The following is an 18,165-nucleotide window of genomic DNA, read 5'->3' on the forward strand; positions in this document are numbered from 1 at the left end:
ATCAGGATTGCAAGTATAAAAAACCACAAGAAAACTACTAGATACTTTTCCACCCCCTACCCAGCTTTTTCTTCTCCTAACTGACTACGCAGACACAAAACTTGGGATGGTAAAGCAGAACTAACTATACACTAGTCTTATATGAGTTTTTGTAGGGTGAGGACGGGGGGGAGTTGGTTACGGTAGGGAGACTTGTTTAGAGAAAAGCAGGTTCTTGGTGTTTTTTCATTATCAGGAATTGCAGGAGCCCTGGAAAAATGTTGCTATCCTCATATCCTTCGCATTTTCACAGCTTTCTTACAAGAGTGTTTATGGGCTAGGAACTCATGGGGTATTATTTTATGGATGAGTTGTTTAAAGGCAGAGGTTTTTCTTAGCTGGTTTTCGCAATCATCTCTGGAAACAGAGCCTTTTTTCTTCTCTCCCTGGGCGCAAAGGATTTGCATCCCTCTCATCTCTTTCTCTCTGTAAAGTTTTGATGGGGTTACAGCTTCTTTAACATTTGCTTGGCTTTATTAAGGGATATTTTGGTTCAGATTTACAGTCTCAGTACTTCATTCGCCCCCCCCCTACTCTCATGAATTAAAGGAGATATTTTAGTATATTATTGTTTATTTCTATGGTACTACTGAAAGAATATTTTAGTCCTATTTGCCATTTTCTCATCCCTCTTTGATTTCAGCTTTGACTCATTCTTTCATTGACTTCAAGGTTTTTAGGTTGCTTTTCCCCATGTTGTCACTGTCCTTTTCTCTCCCTGCAGAGAAGAACAAGGTCTGGAGGTCTCATCTGCCTATCTGACAGGGTTCCATTTTTTATCTAGTGGCCGCAGCAGGCATGGTGCTGGATGTCAGGCCACTCGGGGCACCTCTCTGCCCTGGCAGGGGAAGTAGGCTCGACCTGGAGCTGTCAAGCGCCACGCAGGACTCAGCGTCGGCAAGATGTCAGCAGCCGTGGCCAGGCCCAGCCTGGGGCCGGGCTCCTGCCGCCTCCATTCCTCGCCCGGGAGCTGCTGGCGTCCGGCCCGGCCTCCCCCAGGCCGCACAGGCCGTGGGCGAGCAGGGCCGGCCTCACCACACCTCTGCTACCTCCTGGGTCCGGAAGCAAAAGGGTCAGTTCCCAGGCTCGTGCATTGTACACTGGTGCATTCCCAGGGGCAGATTGAATTTTTCAGTGCTGTTGTAAAATGTTGTCACTTCTCACAACTTGCTCACTATTGGCTTCTTTTAGGCACAGACAAAGTGCCCAGCACCTTCTCACAAAGAAATCACTTTTCCCCTGTGTTCCTTACGTCTTTCCCCAAATAACTATTAAAATCAAACTACCACAGTCATCCACAGCCTTCCCCAGTGCCCTTCTCCTTCTCTGGACACGCTCCAGCCCCTCAATGACTTTCTGATCACAGGGGCTCAGGACTGGACACAGCACTCCAGCTGCGGCCGCGGCGCTGCCCAGCACAGGGGGACGCTCACTGCCCTGCTCCTGCCGCCCCACTATTGCTCACACATGGCCAGCATGCCCCAGGCCTTCTTGGCCACCTGGGCCCAAGCTGGCTCACGTTCAGCTGCTGTTCAGCGGCTCCCCTGGGTTCTTTGGGCCCAGGCAGCCGCCCGGGCACCACGTTACACATTTGACTTCAAAGACAGCATCCGGAATTTGGAGACGCCTTTCCTGTTCTTAGCAACGCAAGACAGCACAAAAAGACTTGCAGAGTCACCCCAGAGCTGAGGCTTCAAAGCAGCTTTCTAAGCTGCAGTCATCACCACAAAATGGATCCACACAAGCTTGCTGCTTCTGCTTGTAGCCTCAGAGGAAGGCTTCAGAACCACGCAGTTTGTTTCCTTGGCCACATCAAACAAGAATCGCCTCCCCCAGGTTCATGGACCAGACAATCAGCGCCCAGCAGCAGCTTAACAAAGGCCAAAAGACAAATGGGCCAAGCGACTCTGTAAAAATTTAGAATTACTCCACACAACTGCAGAACACTTCCACTGGCCATACACAGGGTTCCAAAAAGGGAAAGCAAACCAACCAGACCTGCTGAGGCCCAGAACTCCCACCTGTGCCCTTGGCCATGACATTGGAGAAGCCAAGAGACAGAGCTGCACTGAGCCAAGCAGCCACATGCTCGCCCGCACACGAGCACCAGCGCTTTGGTGCCTCAGCACGACAGCTCAAAGCCCAATTCCCAGCTGTCTTGTGCTGGAGGGAATGGCTAGGTGCTGCCAGGACTCCAGCCCTCAGCACCCTCAGCCTCCAACAGCAAGCGCAGGCTGGCCAGAAACTTGCAGCTCTGCCCCGCACTAAAGACAGCTCCACCCAGAACTGGCACTTACTGTCTGGGATGGCTCCACCTCTTCGGTGAGCACAGCTCCACTCTTCTGCTCCTCTTGCTCAGTTTCCCCCTCTTTGGCTCCCTCTCCAGGTGCAGAGGGAGCCAGGGCTGAAACTGCTCTTGCTTCTGGGCTCTGTGCAAAGAGACAAGCACAAGGGACAGGCCGTTACTTATCACTTCCAACTTTCCTGCTTTTCACATCTACAGCCAACCTGCTCTACTCAGGAGAAACCATCAGCTTGCACAGCAAAGGGATTCTAAGTCACTCCCGTTAAATGAAAAAAAGGGCTAATTCAAGCCTACTGCATATGGCTCTGAATTCCATATTCCTCCTTGGCTACTAGCAGCAAGCAACATTCGCTGGGCAAAACAAGGCTTGTAATTCTCTAAAGCCCTGACATAGAAAAGGAGGAAATAGTGCACAATGCCTTTGCAGTTCCTACTGGACATCTGCAAAGCTAAAAGTGTAGGGGAATCTCATCCAGTGCTGGAAAAGTGCAGCAAAGCCTGTGCAGAAGTAACTTTCTTTGTTGGAGCAAGGGAATAAGGAACCGGCCTTCTCCCCCTAGCAAAACAAGCAACCAACAGATGAAAGAAAGTGTCACCTGCTCCAGTGTCTAATGTACTTGGAAGCAGGGAGGGATTTTTGCCAGGGAAACGGCCCTTGTGGTGAGCACTGCCACGTAGGGATTGCTGGAAGTCTGCCTGATGCTCCCTCATCAGCCTGCCTGTCTGACACCAGCCTAAAGCTCCCTCCGCACCTCCTCACTGAACTTGTCCTTCTAGTGGTTGACATCTGCTAATTTTACTTTTCTGGCTAATCTACTAAAGAATGACGTTGCTTTTAGCACACGCTACAATCACCAGGGAGCTTACTCCGTTCTTTTTTTTTCTTTTTTCTTTTTTTTTTTGCGTGGGGGCGGGAGTTATGCATTAGGAGTAGGTTAAAACAGGTTGAAAACTTAGCCAGAAAAAATAAACTTGATTATCAGGATTGCAAGTATAAGAAACCACAAGAAAACTACTAGATACTTTTCCACCCCCTACCCAGCTTTTTCTTCTCCTAACTGACTACGCAGACACAAAACTTGGGATGGTAAAGCAGAACTAACTATACACTAGTCTTATATGAGTTTTTGTAGGGTGAGGACGGGGGGGAGTTGGTTACGGTAGGGAGACTTGTTTAGAGAAAAGCAGGTTCTTGGTGTTTTTTCATTATCAGGAATTGCAGGAGCCCTGGAAAAATGTTGCTATCCTCATATCCTTCGCATTTTCACAGCTTTCTTACAAGAGTGTTTATGGGCTAGGAACTCATGGGGTATTATTTTATGGATGAGTTGTTTAAAGGCAGAGGTTTTTCTTAGCTGGTTTTCGCAATCATCTCTGGAAACAGAGCCTTTTTTCTTCTCTCCCTGGGCGCAAAGGATTTGCATCCCTCTCATCTCTTTCTCTCTGTAAAGTTTTGATGGGGTTACAGCTTCTTTAACATTTGCTTGGCTTTATTAATGGATATTTTGGTTCAGATTTACAGTCTCAGTACTTCATTCTCCCCCCCCCTACTCTCATGAATTAAAGGAGATATTTTAGTATATTATTGTTTATTTCTATGGTACTACTGAAAGAATATTTTAGTCCTATTTGCCATTTTCTCATCCCTCTTTGATTTCAGCTTTGACTCATTCTTTCATTGACTTCAAGGTTTTTAGGTTGCTTTTCCCCATGTTGTCACTGTCCTTTTCTCTCCCTGCAGAGAAGAACAAGGTCTGGAGGTCTCATCTGCCTATCTGACAGGGTTCCATTTTTTATCTAGTGGCCGCAGCAGGCATGGTGCTGGATGTCAGGCCACTCGGGGCACCTCTCTGCCCTGGCAGGGGAAGTAGGCTCGGCCTGGAGCTGTCAAGCGCCACGCAGGACTCAGCGTCGGCAAGATGTCAGCAGCCGTGGCCAGGCCCAGCCTGGGGCCGGGCTCCTGCCGCCTCCATTCCTCGCCCGGGAGCCGCTGGCGTCCGGCCCGGCCTCCCCCAGGCCGCCCAGGCCGTGGGCGAGCAGGGCCGGCCTCACCACACCTCTGCTACCTCCTGGGTCCGGAAGCAAAAGGGTCAGTTCCCAGGCTCGTGCATTGTACACTGGTGCATTCCCAGGGGCAGATTGAATTTTTCAGTGCTGTTGTAAAATGTTGTCACTTCTCACAACTTGATCACTATTGGCTTCTTTTAGGCACAGACAAAGTGTCCAGCACCTTCTCACAAAGAAATCACTTTTCCCCTGTGTTCCTTACGTCTTTCCCCAAATAACTATTAAAATCAAACTACCACAGTCATCCACAGCCTTCCCCAGTGCCCTTCTCCTTCTCTGGACACGCTCCAGCCCCTCAATGACTTTCTGATCACAGGGGCCCAGGACTGGACACAGCACTCCAGCTGCGGCCGCGGTGCTGCCCAGTACAGGGGGACGCTCACTGCCCTGCTCCTGCCGCCCCACTATTGCTCACACATGGCCAGCATGCCCCAGGCCTTCTTGGCCGCCTGGGCCCAAGCTGGCTCACGTTCAGCTGCTGTTCAGCGGCACCCCTGGGTGCTTTGGGCCCAGGCAGCCGCCCGGGCACCACGTTACACATTTGACTTCAAAGACAGCATCCGGAATTTGGAGACGCCTTTCCTGTTCTTAGCAACGCAAGACAGCACAAAAAGACTTGCAGAGTCACCCCAGAGCTGAGGCTTCAAAGCAGCTTTCTAAGCTGCAGTCATCACCACAAAATGGATCCACACAAGCTTGCTGCTTCTGCTTTTAGCCTCAGAGGAAGGCTTCAGAACCACGCAGTTTGTTTCCTTGGCCACATCAAACAAGAATCGCCTCCCCCAGGTTCATGGACCAGACAATCAGCGCCCAGCAGCAGCTTAACAAAGGCCAAAAGACAAATGGGCCAAGCGACTCTGTAAAAATTTAGAATTACTCCACACAACTGCAGAACACTTCCACTGGCCATACACAGGGTTCCAAAAAGGGAAAGCAAACCAACCAGACCTGCTGAGGCCCAGAACTCCCACCTGTGCCCTTGGCCATGGCATTGGAGAAGCCAAGAGACAGAGCTGCACTGAGCCAAGCAGCCACATGCTCGCCCGCACACGAGCACCAGCGCTTTGGTGCCTCAGCACGACAGCTCAAAGCCCAATTCCCAGCTGTCTTGTGCTGGAGGGAATGGCTAGGTGCTGCCAGGACTCCAGCCCTCAGCACCCTCAGCCTCCAACAACAAGCGCAGGCTGGCCAGAAACTTGCAGCTCTGCCCCGCACTAAAGACAGCTCCACCCAGAACTGGCACTTACTGTCTGGGATGGCTCCACCTCTTCGGTGAGCACAGCTCCACTCTTCTGCTCCTCTTGCTCAGTTTCCCCCTCTTTGGCTCCCTCTCCAGGTGCAGAGGGAGCCAGGGCTGAAACTGCTCTTGCTTCTGGGCTCTGTGCAAAGAGACAAGCACAAGGGACAGGCCGTTACTTATCACTTCCAACTTTCCTGCTTTTCACATCTACAGCCAACCTGCTCTACTCAGGAGAAACCATCAGCTTGCACAGCAAAGGGATTCTAAGTCACTCCCGTTAAATGAAAAAAAGGGCTAATTCAAGCCTACTGCATATGGCTCTGAATTCCATATTCCTCCTTGGCTACTAGCAGCAAGCAACATTCGCTGGGCAAAACAAGGCTTGTAATTCTCTAAAGCCCTGACATAGAAAAGGAGGAAATAGTGCACAATGCCTTTGCAGTTCCTACTGGACATCTGCAAAGCTAAAAGTGTAGGGGAATCTCATCCAGTGCTGGAAAAGTGCAGCAAAGCCTGTGCAGAAGTAACTTTCTTTGCTGGAGCAAGGGAATAAGGAACCGGCCTTCTCCCCCTAGCAAAACAAGCAACCAACAGATGAAAGAAAGTGTCACCTGCTCCAGTGTCTAATGTACTTGGAAGCAGGGAGGGATCTTTGCCAGGGAAACGGCCCTTGTGGTGAGCACTGCCACGTAGGGATTGCTGGAAGTCTGCCTGATGCTCCCTCATCAGCCTGCCTGTCTGACACCAGCCTAAAGCTCCCTCCGCACCGCCTCACTGGACTTGTCCTTCTAGTGGTTGACATCTGCTAATTTTACTTTTCTGGCTAATCTACTAAAGAATGACGTTGCTTTTAGCACACGCTACAATCACCAGGGAGCTTACTCCGTTCTTTTTTTTCTTTTTTCTTTTTTTTTTTGCGTGGGGGCGGGAGTTATGCATTAGGAGTAGGTTAAAACAGGTTGAAAACTTAGCCAGAAAAAATAAACTTGATTATCAGGATTGCAAGTATAAAAAACCACAAGAAAACTACTAGATACTTTTCCACCCCCTACCCAGCTTTTTCTTCTCCTAACTGACTACGCAGACACAAAACTTGGGATGGTAAAGCAGAACTAACTATACACTAGTCTTATATGAGTTTTTGTAGGGTGAGGACGGGGGGGAGTTGGTTACGGTAGGGAGACTTGTTTAGAGAAAAGCAGGTTCTTGGTGTTTTTTCATTATCAGGAATTGCAGGAGCCCTGGAAAAATGTTGCTATCCTCATATCCTTCGCATTTTCACAGCTTTCTTACAAGAGTGTTTATGGGCTAGGAACTCATGGGGTATTATTTTATGGATGAGTTGTTTAAAGGCAGAGGTTTTTCTTAGTTGGTTTTTGCAATCATCTCTGGAAACAGAGCCTTTTTTCTTCTCTCCCTGGGCGCAAAGGATTTGCATCCCTCTCATCTCTTTCTCTCTGTAAAGTTTTGATGGGGTTACAGCTTCTTTAACATTTGCTTGGCTTTATTAAGGGATATTTTGGTTCAGATTTACAGTCTCAGTACTTCATTCGCCCCCCCCCTACTCTCATGAATTAAAGGAGATATTTTAGTATATTATTGTTTATTTCTATGGTACTACTGAAAGAATATTTTAGTCCTATTTGCCATTTTCTCATCCCTCTTTGATTTCAGCTTTGACTCATTCTTTCATTGACTTCAAGGTTTTTAGGTTGCTTTTCCCCATGTTGTCACTGTCCTTTTCTCTCCCTGCAGAGAAGAACAAGGTCTGGAGGTCTCATCTGCCTATCTGACAGGGTTCCATTTTTTATCTAGTGGCCGCAGCAGGCATGGTGCTGGATGTCAGGCCACTCGGGGCACCTCTCTGCCCTGGCAGGGGAAGTAGGCTCGACCTGGAGCTGTCAAGCGCCACGCAGGACTCAGCGTCGGCAAGATGTCAGCAGCCGTGGCCAGGCCCAGCCTGGGGCCGGGCTCCTGCCGCCTCCATTCCTCGCCCGGGAGCCGCTGGCGTCCGGCCCGGCCTCCCCCAGGCCGCACAGGCCGTGGGCGAGCAGGGCCGGCCTCACCACACCTCTGCTACCTCCTGGGTCCGGAAGCAAAAGGGTCAGTTCCCAGGCTCGTGCATTGTACACTGGTGCATTCCCAGGGGCAGATTGAATTTTTCAGTGCTGTTGTAAAATGTTGTCACTTCTCACAACTTGCTCACTATTGGCTTCTTTTAGGCACAGACAAAGTGCCCAGCACCTTCTCACAAAGAAATCACTTTTCCCCTGTGTTCCTTACGTCTTTCCCCAAATAACTATTAAAATCAAACTACCACAGTCATCCACAGCCTTCCCCAGTGCCCTTCTCCTTCTCTGGACACGCTCCAGCCCCTCAATGACTTTCTGATCACAGGGGCTCAGGACTGGACACAGCACTCCAGCTGCGGCCGCGGCGCTGCCCAGCACAGGGGGACGCTCACTGCCCTGCTCCTGCCGCCCCACTATTGCTCACACATGGCCAGCATGCCCCAGGCCTTCTTGGCCACCTGGGCCCAAGCTGGCTCACGTTCAGCTGCTGTTCAGCGGCTCCCCTGGGTTCTTTGGGCCCAGGCAGCCGCCCGGGCACCACGTTACACATTTGACTTCAAAGACAGCATCCGGAATTTGGAGACGCCTTTCCTGTTCTTAGCAACGCAAGACAGCACAAAAAGACTTGCAGAGTCACCCCAGAGCTGAGGCTTCAAAGCAGCTTTCTAAGCTGCAGTCATCACCACAAAATGGATCCACACAAGCTTGCTGCTTCTGCTTGTAGCCTCAGAGGAAGGCTTCAGAACCACGCAGTTTGTTTCCTTGGCCACATCAAACAAGAATCGCCTCCCCCAGGTTCATGGACCAGACAATCAGCGCCCAGCAGCAGCTTAACAAAGGCCAAAAGACAAATGGGCCAAGCGACTCTGTAAAAATTTAGAATTACTCCACACAACTGCAGAACACTTCCACTGGCCATACACAGGGTTCCAAAAAGGGAAAGCAAACCAACCAGACCTGCTGAGGCCCAGAACTCCCACCTGTGCCCTTGGCCATGACATTGGAGAAGCCAAGAGACAGAGCTGCACTGAGCCAAGCAGCCACATGCTCGCCCGCACACGAGCACCAGCGCTTTGGTGCCTCAGCACGACAGCTCAAAGCCCAATTCCCAGCTGTCTTGTGCTGGAGGGAATGGCTAGGTGCTGCCAGGACTCCAGCCCTCAGCACCCTCAGCCTCCAACAGCAAGCGCAGGCTGGCCAGAAACTTGCAGCTCTGCCCCGCACTAAAGACAGCTCCACCCAGAACTGGCACTTACTGTCTGGGATGGCTCCACCTCTTCGGTGAGCACAGCTCCACTCTTCTGCTCCTCTTGCTCAGTTTCCCCCTCTTTGGCTCCCTCTCCAGGTGCAGAGGGAGCCAGGGCTGAAACTGCTCTTGCTTCTGGGCTCTGTGCAAAGAGACAAGCACAAGGGACAGGCCGTTACTTATCACTTCCAACTTTCCTGCTTTTCACATCTACAGCCAACCTGCTCTACTCAGGAGAAACCATCAGCTTGCACAGCAAAGGGATTCTAAGTCACTCCCGTTAAATGAAAAAAAGGGCTAATTCAAGCCTACTGCATATGGCTCTGAATTCCATATTCCTCCTTGGCTACTAGCAGCAAGCAACATTCGCTGGGCAAAACAAGGCTTGTAATTCTCTAAAGCCCTGACATAGAAAAGGAGGAAATAGTGCACAATGCCTTTGCAGTTCCTACTGGACATCTGCAAAGCTAAAAGTGTAGGGGAATCTCATCCAGTGCTGGAAAAGTGCAGCAAAGCCTGTGCAGAAGTAACTTTCTTTGTTGGAGCAAGGGAATAAGGAACCGGCCTTCTCCCCCTAGCAAAACAAGCAACCAACAGATGAAAGAAAGTGTCACCTGCTCCAGTGTCTAATGTACTTGGAAGCAGGGAGGGATTTTTGCCAGGGAAACGGCCCTTGTGGTGAGCACTGCCACGTAGGGATTGCTGGAAGTCTGCCTGATGCTCCCTCATCAGCCTGCCTGTCTGACACCAGCCTAAAGCTCCCTCCGCACCTCCTCACTGAACTTGTCCTTCTAGTGGTTGACATCTGCTAATTTTACTTTTCTGGCTAATCTACTAAAGAATGACGTTGCTTTTAGCACACGCTACAATCACCAGGGAGCTTACTCCGTTCTTTTTTTTTCTTTTTTCTTTTTTTTTTTGCGTGGGGGCGGGAGTTATGCATTAGGAGTAGGTTAAAACAGGTTGAAAACTTAGCCAGAAAAAATAAACTTGATTATCAGGATTGCAAGTATAAGAAACCACAAGAAAACTACTAGATACTTTTCCACCCCCTACCCAGCTTTTTCTTCTCCTAACTGACTACGCAGACACAAAACTTGGGATGGTAAAGCAGAACTAACTATACACTAGTCTTATATGAGTTTTTGCAGGGTGAGGACGGGGGGGGTTGGTTACGGTAGGGAGACTTGTTTAGAGAAAAGCAGGTTCTTGGTGTTTTTTCATTATCAGGAATTGCAGGAGCCCTGGAAAAATGTTGCTATCCTCATATCCTTCGCATTTTCACAGCTTTCTTACAAGAGTGTTTATGGGCTAGGAACTCATGGGGTATTATTTTATGGATGAGTTGTTTAAAGGCAGAGGTTTTTCTTAGCTGGTTTTCGCAATCATCTCTGGAAACAGAGCCTTTTTTCTTCTCTCCCTGGGCGCAAAGGATTTGCATCCCTCTCATCTCTTTCTCTCTGTAAAGTTTTGATGGGGTTACAGCTTCTTTAACATTTGCTTGGCTTTATTAATGGATATTTTGGTTCAGATTTACAGTCTCAGTACTTCATTCTCCCCCCCCCTACTCTCATGAATTAAAGGAGATATTTTAGTATATTATTGTTTATTTCTATGGTACTACTGAAAGAATATTTTAGTCCTATTTGCCATTTTCTCATCCCTCTTTGATTTCAGCTTTGACTCATTCTTTCATTGACTTCAAGGTTTTTAGGTTGCTTTTCCCCATGTTGTCACTGTCCTTTTCTCTCCCTGCAGAGAAGAACAAGGTCTGGAGGTCTCATCTGCCTATCTGACAGGGTTCCATTTTTTATCTAGTGGCCGCAGCAGGCATGGTGCTGGATGTCAGGCCACTCGGGGCACCTCTCTGCCCTGGCAGGGGAAGTAGGCTCGGCCTGGAGCTGTCAAGCGCCACGCAGGACTCAGCGTCGGCAAGATGTCAGCAGCCGTGGCCAGGCCCAGCCTGGGGCCGGGCTCCTGCCGCCTCCATTCCTCGCCCAGGAGCCGCTGGCATCCGGCCCGGCCTCCCCCAGGCCGCCCAGGCCGTGGGCGAGCAGGGCCGGCCTCACCACACCTCTGCTACCTCCTGGGTCCGGAAGCAAAAGGGTCAGTTCCCAGGCTCGTGCATTGTACACTGGTGCATTCCCAGGGGCAGATTGAATTTTTCAGTGCTGTTGTAAAATGTTGTCACTTCTCACAACTTGCTCACTATTGGCTTCTTTTAGGCACAGACAAAGTGTCCAGCACCTTCTCACAAAGAAATCACTTTTCCCCTGTGTTCCTTACGTCTTTCCCCAAATAACCATTAAAATCACACTACCATAGTCATCCACAGCCTTCCCCAGTGCCCTTCTCCTTCTCTGGACACGCTCCAGCCCCTCAATGACTTTCTGATCACAGGGGCCCAGGACTGGACACAGCACTCCAGCTGCGGCCGCGGTGCTGCCCAGTACAGGGGGACGCTCACTGCCCTGCTCCTGCCGCCCCACTATTGCTCACACATGGCCAGCATGCCCCAGGCCTTCTTGGCCGCCTGGGCCCAAGCTGGCTCATGTTCAGCTGCTGTTCAGCGGCTCCCCTGGGTGCTTTGGGCCCAGGCAGCCGCCCGGGCACCACGTTACACATTTGACTTCAAAGACATCATCCGGAATTTGGAGACGCCTTTCCTGTTCTTAGCAACGCAAGACAGCACAAAAAGACTTGCAGAGTCACCCCAGAGCTGAGGCTTCAAAGCAGCTTTCTAAGCTGCAGTCATCACCACAAAATGGATCCACACAAGCTTGCTGCTTCTGCTTGTAGCCTCAGAGGAAGGCTTCAGAACCACGCAGTTTGTTTCCTTGGCCACATCAAACAAGAATCGCCTCCCCCAGGTTCATGGACCAGACAATCAGCGCCCAGCAGCAGCTTAACAAAGGCCAAAAGACAGATGGGCCAAGCGACTCTGTAAAAATTTAGAATTACTCCACACAACTGCAGAACACTTCCACTGGCCATACACAGGGTTCCAAAAAGGGAAAGCAAACCAACCAGACCTGCTGAGGCCCAGAACTCCCACCTGTGCCCTTGGCCATGGCATTGGAGAAGCCAAGAGACACAGCTGCACTGAGCCAAGCAGCCACATGCTCGCCCGCACACGAGCACCAGCGCTTTGGTGCCTCAGCACGACAGCTCAAAGCCCAATTCCCAGCTGTCTTGTGCTGGAGGGAATGGCTAGGTGCTGCCAGGACTCCAGCCCTCAGCACCCTCAGCCTCCAACAGCAAGCGCTGGCTGGCCAGAAACTTGCAGCTCTGCCCCGCACTAAAGACAGCTCCACCCAGAACTGGCACTTACTGTCTGGGATGGCTCCACCTCTTCGGTGAGCACAGCTCCACTCTTCTGCTCCTCTTGCCCAGTTTCCCCCTCTTTGGCTCCCTCTCCAGGTGCAGAGGGAGCCAGGGCTGAAACTGCTCTTGCTTCTGGGCTCTGTGCAAAGAGACAAGCACAAGGGACAGGCCGTTACTTATCACTTCCAACTTTCCTGCTTTTCACATCTACAGCCAACCTGCTCTACTCAGGAGAAACCATCAGCTTGCACAGCAAAGGGATTCTAAGTCACTCCCGTTAAATGAAAAAAAGGGCTAATTCAAGCCTACTGCATATGGCTCTGAATTCCATATTCCTCCTTGGCTACTAGCAGCAAGCAACATTCGCTGGGCAAAACAAGGCTTGTAATTCTCTAAAGCCCTGACATAGAAAAGGAGGAAATAGTGCACAATGCCTTTGCAGTTCCTACTGGACATCTGCAAAGCTAAAAGTGTAGGGGAATCTCATCCAGTGCTGGAAAAGTGCAGCAAAGCCTGTGCAGAAGTAACTTTCTTTGCTGGAGCAAGGGAATAAGGAACCGGCCTTCTCCCCCTAGCAAAACAAGCAACCAACAGATGAAAGAAAGTGTCACCTGCTCCAGTGTCTAATGTACTTGGAAGCAGGGAGGGATCTTTGCCAGGGAAACGGCCCTTGTGGTGAGCACTGCCACGTAGGGATTGCTGGAAGTCTGCCTGATGCTCCCTCATCAGCCTGCCTGTCTGACACCAGCCTAAAGCTCCCTCCGCACCGCCTCACTGGACTTGTCCTTCTAGTGGTTGACATCTGCTAATTTTACTTTTCTGGCTAATCTACTAAAGAATGACGTTGCTTTTAGCACACGCTACAATCACCAGGGAGCTTACTCCGTTCTTTTTTTTTCTTTTTTCTTTTTTTTTTTGCGTGGGGGCGGGAGTTATGCATTAGGAGTAGGTTAAAACAGGTTGAAAACTTAGCCAGAAAAAATAAACTTGATTATCAGGATTGCAAGTATAAGAAACCACAAGAAAACTACTAGATACTTTTCCACCCCCTACCCAGCTTTTTCTTCTCCTAACTGACTACGCAGACACAAAACTTGGGATGGTAAAGCAGAACTAACTATACACTAGTCTTATATGAGTTTTTGTAGGGTGAGGACGGGGGGGGTTGGTTACGGTAGGGAGACTTGTTTAGAGAAAAGCAGGTTCTTGGTGTTTTTTCATTATCAGGAATTGCAGGAGCCCTGGAAAAATGTTGCTATCCTCATATCCTTCGCATTTTCACAGCTTTCTTACAAGAGTGTTTATGGGCTAGGAACTCATGGGGTATTATTTTATGGATGAGTTGTTTAAAGGCAGAGGTTTTTCTTAGCTGGTTTTCGCAATCATCTCTGGAAACAGAGCCTTTTTTCTTCTCTCCCTGGGCGCAAAGGATTTGCATCCCTCTCATCTCTTTCTCTCTGTAAAGTTTTGATGGGGTTACAGCTTCTTTAACATTTGCTTGGCTTTATTAATGGATATTTTGGTTCAGATTTACAGTCTCAGTACTTCATTCTCCCCCCCCCCTACTCTCATGAATTAAAGGAGATATTTTAGTATATTATTGTTTATTTCTATGGTACTACTGAAAGAATATTTTAGTCCTATTTGCCATTTTCTCATCCCTCTTTGATTTCAGCTTTGACTCATTCTTTCATTGACTTCAAGGTTTTTAGGTTGCTTTTCCCCATGTTGTCACTGTCCTTTTCTCTCCCTGCAGAGAAGAACAAGGTCTGGAGGTCTCATCTGCCTATCTGACAGGGTTCCATTTTTTATCTAGTGGCCGCAGCAGGCATGGTGCTGGATGTCAGGCCACTCGGGGCACCTCTCTGCCCTGGCAGGGGAAGTAGGCTCGGCCTGGAGCTGTCAAGCGCCACGCAGGACTCAGCGTCGGCAAGATGTCAGCAGCCGTGGCCAGGCCCAGCCTGGGGCCGGGCTCCTGCCGCCTCCATTCCTCGCCCGGGAGCCGCTGGCGTCCGGCCCGGCCTCCCCCAGGCCGCCCAGGCCGTGGGCGAGCAGGGCCGGCCTCACCACACCTCTGCTACCTCCTGGGTCCGGAAGCAAAAGGGTCAGTTCCCAGGCTCGTGCATTGTACACTGGTGCATTCCCAGGGGCAGATTGAATTTTTCAGTGCTGTTGTAAAATGTTGTCACTTCTCACAACTTGCTCACTATTGGCTTCTTTTAGGCACAGACAAAGTGTCCAGCACCTTCTCACAAAGAAATCACTTTTCCCCTGTGTTCCTTACGTCTTTCCCCAAATAACTATTAAAATCAAACTACCACAGTCATCCACAGCCTTCCCCAGTGCCCTTCTCCTTCTCTGGACACGCTCCAGCCCCTCAATGACTTTCTGATCACAGGGGCCCAGGACTGGACACAGCACTCCAGCTGCGGCCGCGGCGCTGCCCAGCACAGGGGGACGCTCACTGCCCTGCTCCTGCCGCCCCACTATTGCTCACACATGGCCAGCATGCCCCAGGCCTTCTAGGCCGCCTGGACCCAAGCTGGCTCACGTTCAGCTGCTGTTCAGCGGCACCCCTGGGTGCTTTGGGCCCAGGCAGCCGCCCGGGCACCACGTTACACATTTGACTTCAAAGACAGCATCCGGAATTTGGAGACGCCTTTCCTGTTCTTAGCAACGCAAGACAGCACAAAAAGACTTGCAGAGTCACCCCAGAGTTGAGGCTTCAAAGCAGTTTTCTAAGCTGCAGCCATCACCACAAAATGGATCCACACAAGCTTGCTGCTTCTGCTTTTAGCCTCAGAGGAAGGCTTCAGAACCACACAGTTTGTTTCCTTGGCCACATCAAACAAGAATCGCCTCCCCCAGGTTCATGGACCAGACAATCAGCGCCCAGCAGCAGCTTAACAAAGGCCAAAAGACAGATGGGCCAAGCGACTCTGTAAAAATTTAGAATTACTCCACACAACTGCAGAACACTTCCACTGGCCATACACAGGGTTCCAAAAAGGGAAAGCAAACCAACCAGACCTGCTGAGGCCCAGAACTCCCACCTGTGCCCTTGGCCATGGCATTGGAGAAGCCAAGAGACAGAGCTGCACTGAGCCAAGCAGCCACATGCTCGCCCGCACATGAGCACCAGCGCTTTGGTGCCTCAGCACGACAGCTCAAAGCCCAATTCCCAGCTGTCTTGTGCTGGAGGGAATGGCTAGGTGCTGCCAGGACTCCAGCCCTCAGCACCCTCAGCCTCCAACAGCAAGCGCTGGCTGGCCAGAAACTTGCAGCTCTGCCCCGCACTAAAGACAGCTCCACCCAGAACTGGCACTTACTGTCTGGGATGGCTCCACCTCTTCGGTGAGCACAGCTCCACTCTTCTGCTCCTCTTGCCCAGTTTCCCCCTCTTTGGCTCCCTCTCCAGGTGCAGAGGGAGCCAGGGCTGAAACTGCTCTTGCTTCTGGGCTCTGTGCAAAGAGACAAGCACAAGGGACAGGCCGTTACTTATCACTTCCAACTTTCCTGCTTTTCACATCTACAGCCAACCTGCTCTACTCAGGAGAAACCATCAGCTTGCACAGCAAAGGGATTCTAAGTCACTCCCGTTAAATGAAAAAAGGGCTAATTCAAGCCTACTGCATATGGCTCTGAATTCCATATTCCTCCTTGGCTACTAGCAGCAAGCAACATTCCCTGGGCAAAACAAGGCTTGTAGTTCTCTAAAGCCCTGACATAGAAAAGGAGGAAATAGTGCACAATGCCTTTGCAGTTACTACTGGACATCTGCAAAGCTAAAAGTGTAGGGGAATCTCATCCAGTGCTGGAAAAGTGCAGCAAAGCCTGTGCAGAAGTAACTTTCTTTGTTGGAGCAAGGGAATAAGGAACCGGCCTTCTCCCCCTAGCAAAACAAGCAACCAACAGATGAAAGAAAGTGTCACCTGCTCCAGTGTCTAATGTACTTGGAAGCAGGGAGGGATCTTTGCCAGGGAAACGGCCCTTGTGGTGAGCACTGTCACGTAGGGATTGCTGGAAGTCTGCCTGATGCTCCCTCATCAGCCTGCCTGTCTGACACCAGCCTAAAGCTCCCTCCGCACCGCCTCACTGGACTTGTCCTTCTAGTGGTTGACATCTGCTAATTTTACTTTTCTGGCTAATCTACTAAAGAATGACGTTGCTTTTAGCACACGCTACAATCACCAGGGAGCTTACTCCGTTCTTTTTTTTTCTTTTTTCTTTTTTTTTTTGCGTGGGGGCGGGAGTTATGCATTAGGAGTAGGTTAAAACAGGTTGAAAACTTAGCCAGAAAAAATAAACTTGATTATCAGGATTGCAAGTATAAGAAACCACAAGAAAACTACTAGATACTTTTCCACCCCCTACCCAGCTTTTTCTTCTCCTAACTGACTACGCAGACACAAAACTTGGGATGGTAAAGCAGAACTAACTATACACTAGTCTTATATGAGTTTTTGCAGGGTGAGGACGGGGGGGGTTGGTTACGGTAGGGAGACTTGTTTAGAGAAAAGCAGGTTCTTGGTGTTTTTTCATTATCAGGAATTGCAGGAGCCCTGGAAAAATGTTGCTATCCTCATATCCTTCGCATTTTCACAGCTTTCTTACAAGAGTGTTTATGGGCTAGGAACTCATGGGGTATTATTTTATGGATGAGTTGTTTAAAGGCAGAGGTTTTTCTTAGCTGGTTTTCACAATCATCTCTGGAAACAGAGCCTTTTTTCTTCTCTCCCTGGGCGCAAAGGATTTGCATCCCTCTCATCTCTTTCTCTCTGTAAAGTTTTGATGGGGTTACAGCTTCTTTAACATTTGCTTGGCTTTATTAATGGATATTTTGGTTCAGATTTACAGTCTCAGTACTTCATTCTCCCCCCCCCTACTCTCATGAATTAAAGGAGATATTTTAGTATATTATTGTTTATTTCTATGGTACTACTGAAAGAATATTTTAGTCCTATTTGCCATTTTCTCATCCCTCTTTGATTTCAGCTTTGACTCATTCTTTCATTGACTTCAAGGTTTTTAGGTTGCTTTTCCCCATGTTGTCACTGTCCTTTTCTCTCCCTGCAGAGAAGAACAAGGTCTGGAGGTCTCATCTGCCTATCTGACAGGGTTCCATTTTTTATCTAGTGGCCGCAGCAGGCATGGTGCTGGATGTCAGGCCACTCGGGGCACCTCTCTGCCCTGGCAGGGGAAGTAGGCTCGGCCTGGAGCTGTCAAGCGCCACGCAGGACTCAGCGTCGGCAAGATGTCAGCAGCCGTGGCCAGGCCCAGCCTGGGGCCGGGCTCCTGCCGCCTCCATTCCTCGCCCGGGAGCCGCTGGCGTCCGGCCCGGCCTCCCCCAGGCCGCCCAGGCCGTGGGCGAGCAGGGCCAGCCTCACCACACCTCTGCTACCTCCTGGGTCCGGAAGCAAAAGGGTCAGTTCCCAGGCTCGTGCATTGTACACTGGTGCATTCCCAGGGGCAGATTGAATTTTTCAGTGCTGTTGTAAAATGTTGTCACTTCTCACAACTTGCTCACTATTGGCTTCTTTTAGGCACAGACAAAGTGTCCAGCACCTTCTCACAAAGAAATCACTTTTCCCCTGTGTTCCTTACGTCTTTCCCCAAATAACCATTAAAATCACACTACCATAGTCATCCACAGCCTTCCCCAGTGCCCTTCTCCTTCTCTGGACACGCTCCAGCCCCTCAATGACTTTCTGATCACAGGGGCCCAGGACTGGACACAGCACTCCAGCTGCGGCCGCGGTGCTGCCCAGTACAGGGGGACGCTCACTGCCCTGCTCCTGCCGCCCCACTATTGCTCACACATGGCCAGCATGCCCCAGGCCTTCTTGGCCGCCTGGGCCCAAGCTGGCTCATG

At 50.2% G+C, this 18,165-nt stretch overlaps 1 protein-coding gene across 3 annotated transcripts in view; it reads right to left on the minus strand.

The window, feature by feature from the left end:
- LOC111924466 (uncharacterized) overlaps positions 1-18,165 on the minus strand; it is a 50,978-nt gene that overhangs the window by 23,521 nt on the left and 9,292 nt on the right. For 2 of the 3 annotated variants that reach the window (XM_086867862.1, XM_086867864.1), the window contains 5 exons: positions 15,623-15,754; positions 12,301-12,432; positions 8,980-9,111; positions 5,659-5,790; positions 2,337-2,468 (listed from right to left, as the gene is read on the minus strand). In XM_086867862.1, the coding sequence (XP_086723988.1) occupies positions 2,337-2,468; positions 5,659-5,790; positions 8,980-9,111; positions 12,301-12,432; positions 15,623-15,754 (660 nt within the window). The remainder of the gene's footprint in view (positions 1-2,336; positions 2,469-5,658; positions 5,791-8,979; positions 9,112-12,300; positions 12,433-15,622; positions 15,755-18,165) is intronic. The other variant, XM_086867863.1, reaches the window with a different exon arrangement.

The sequence above is a fragment of the Cyanistes caeruleus genome, chromosome Z (assembly GCF_971803275.1).
Source record: "Cyanistes caeruleus chromosome Z, bCyaCae1.hap1.1, whole genome shotgun sequence".
NCBI classification, from domain to species: domain Eukaryota; kingdom Metazoa; phylum Chordata; class Aves; order Passeriformes; family Paridae; genus Cyanistes; species Cyanistes caeruleus.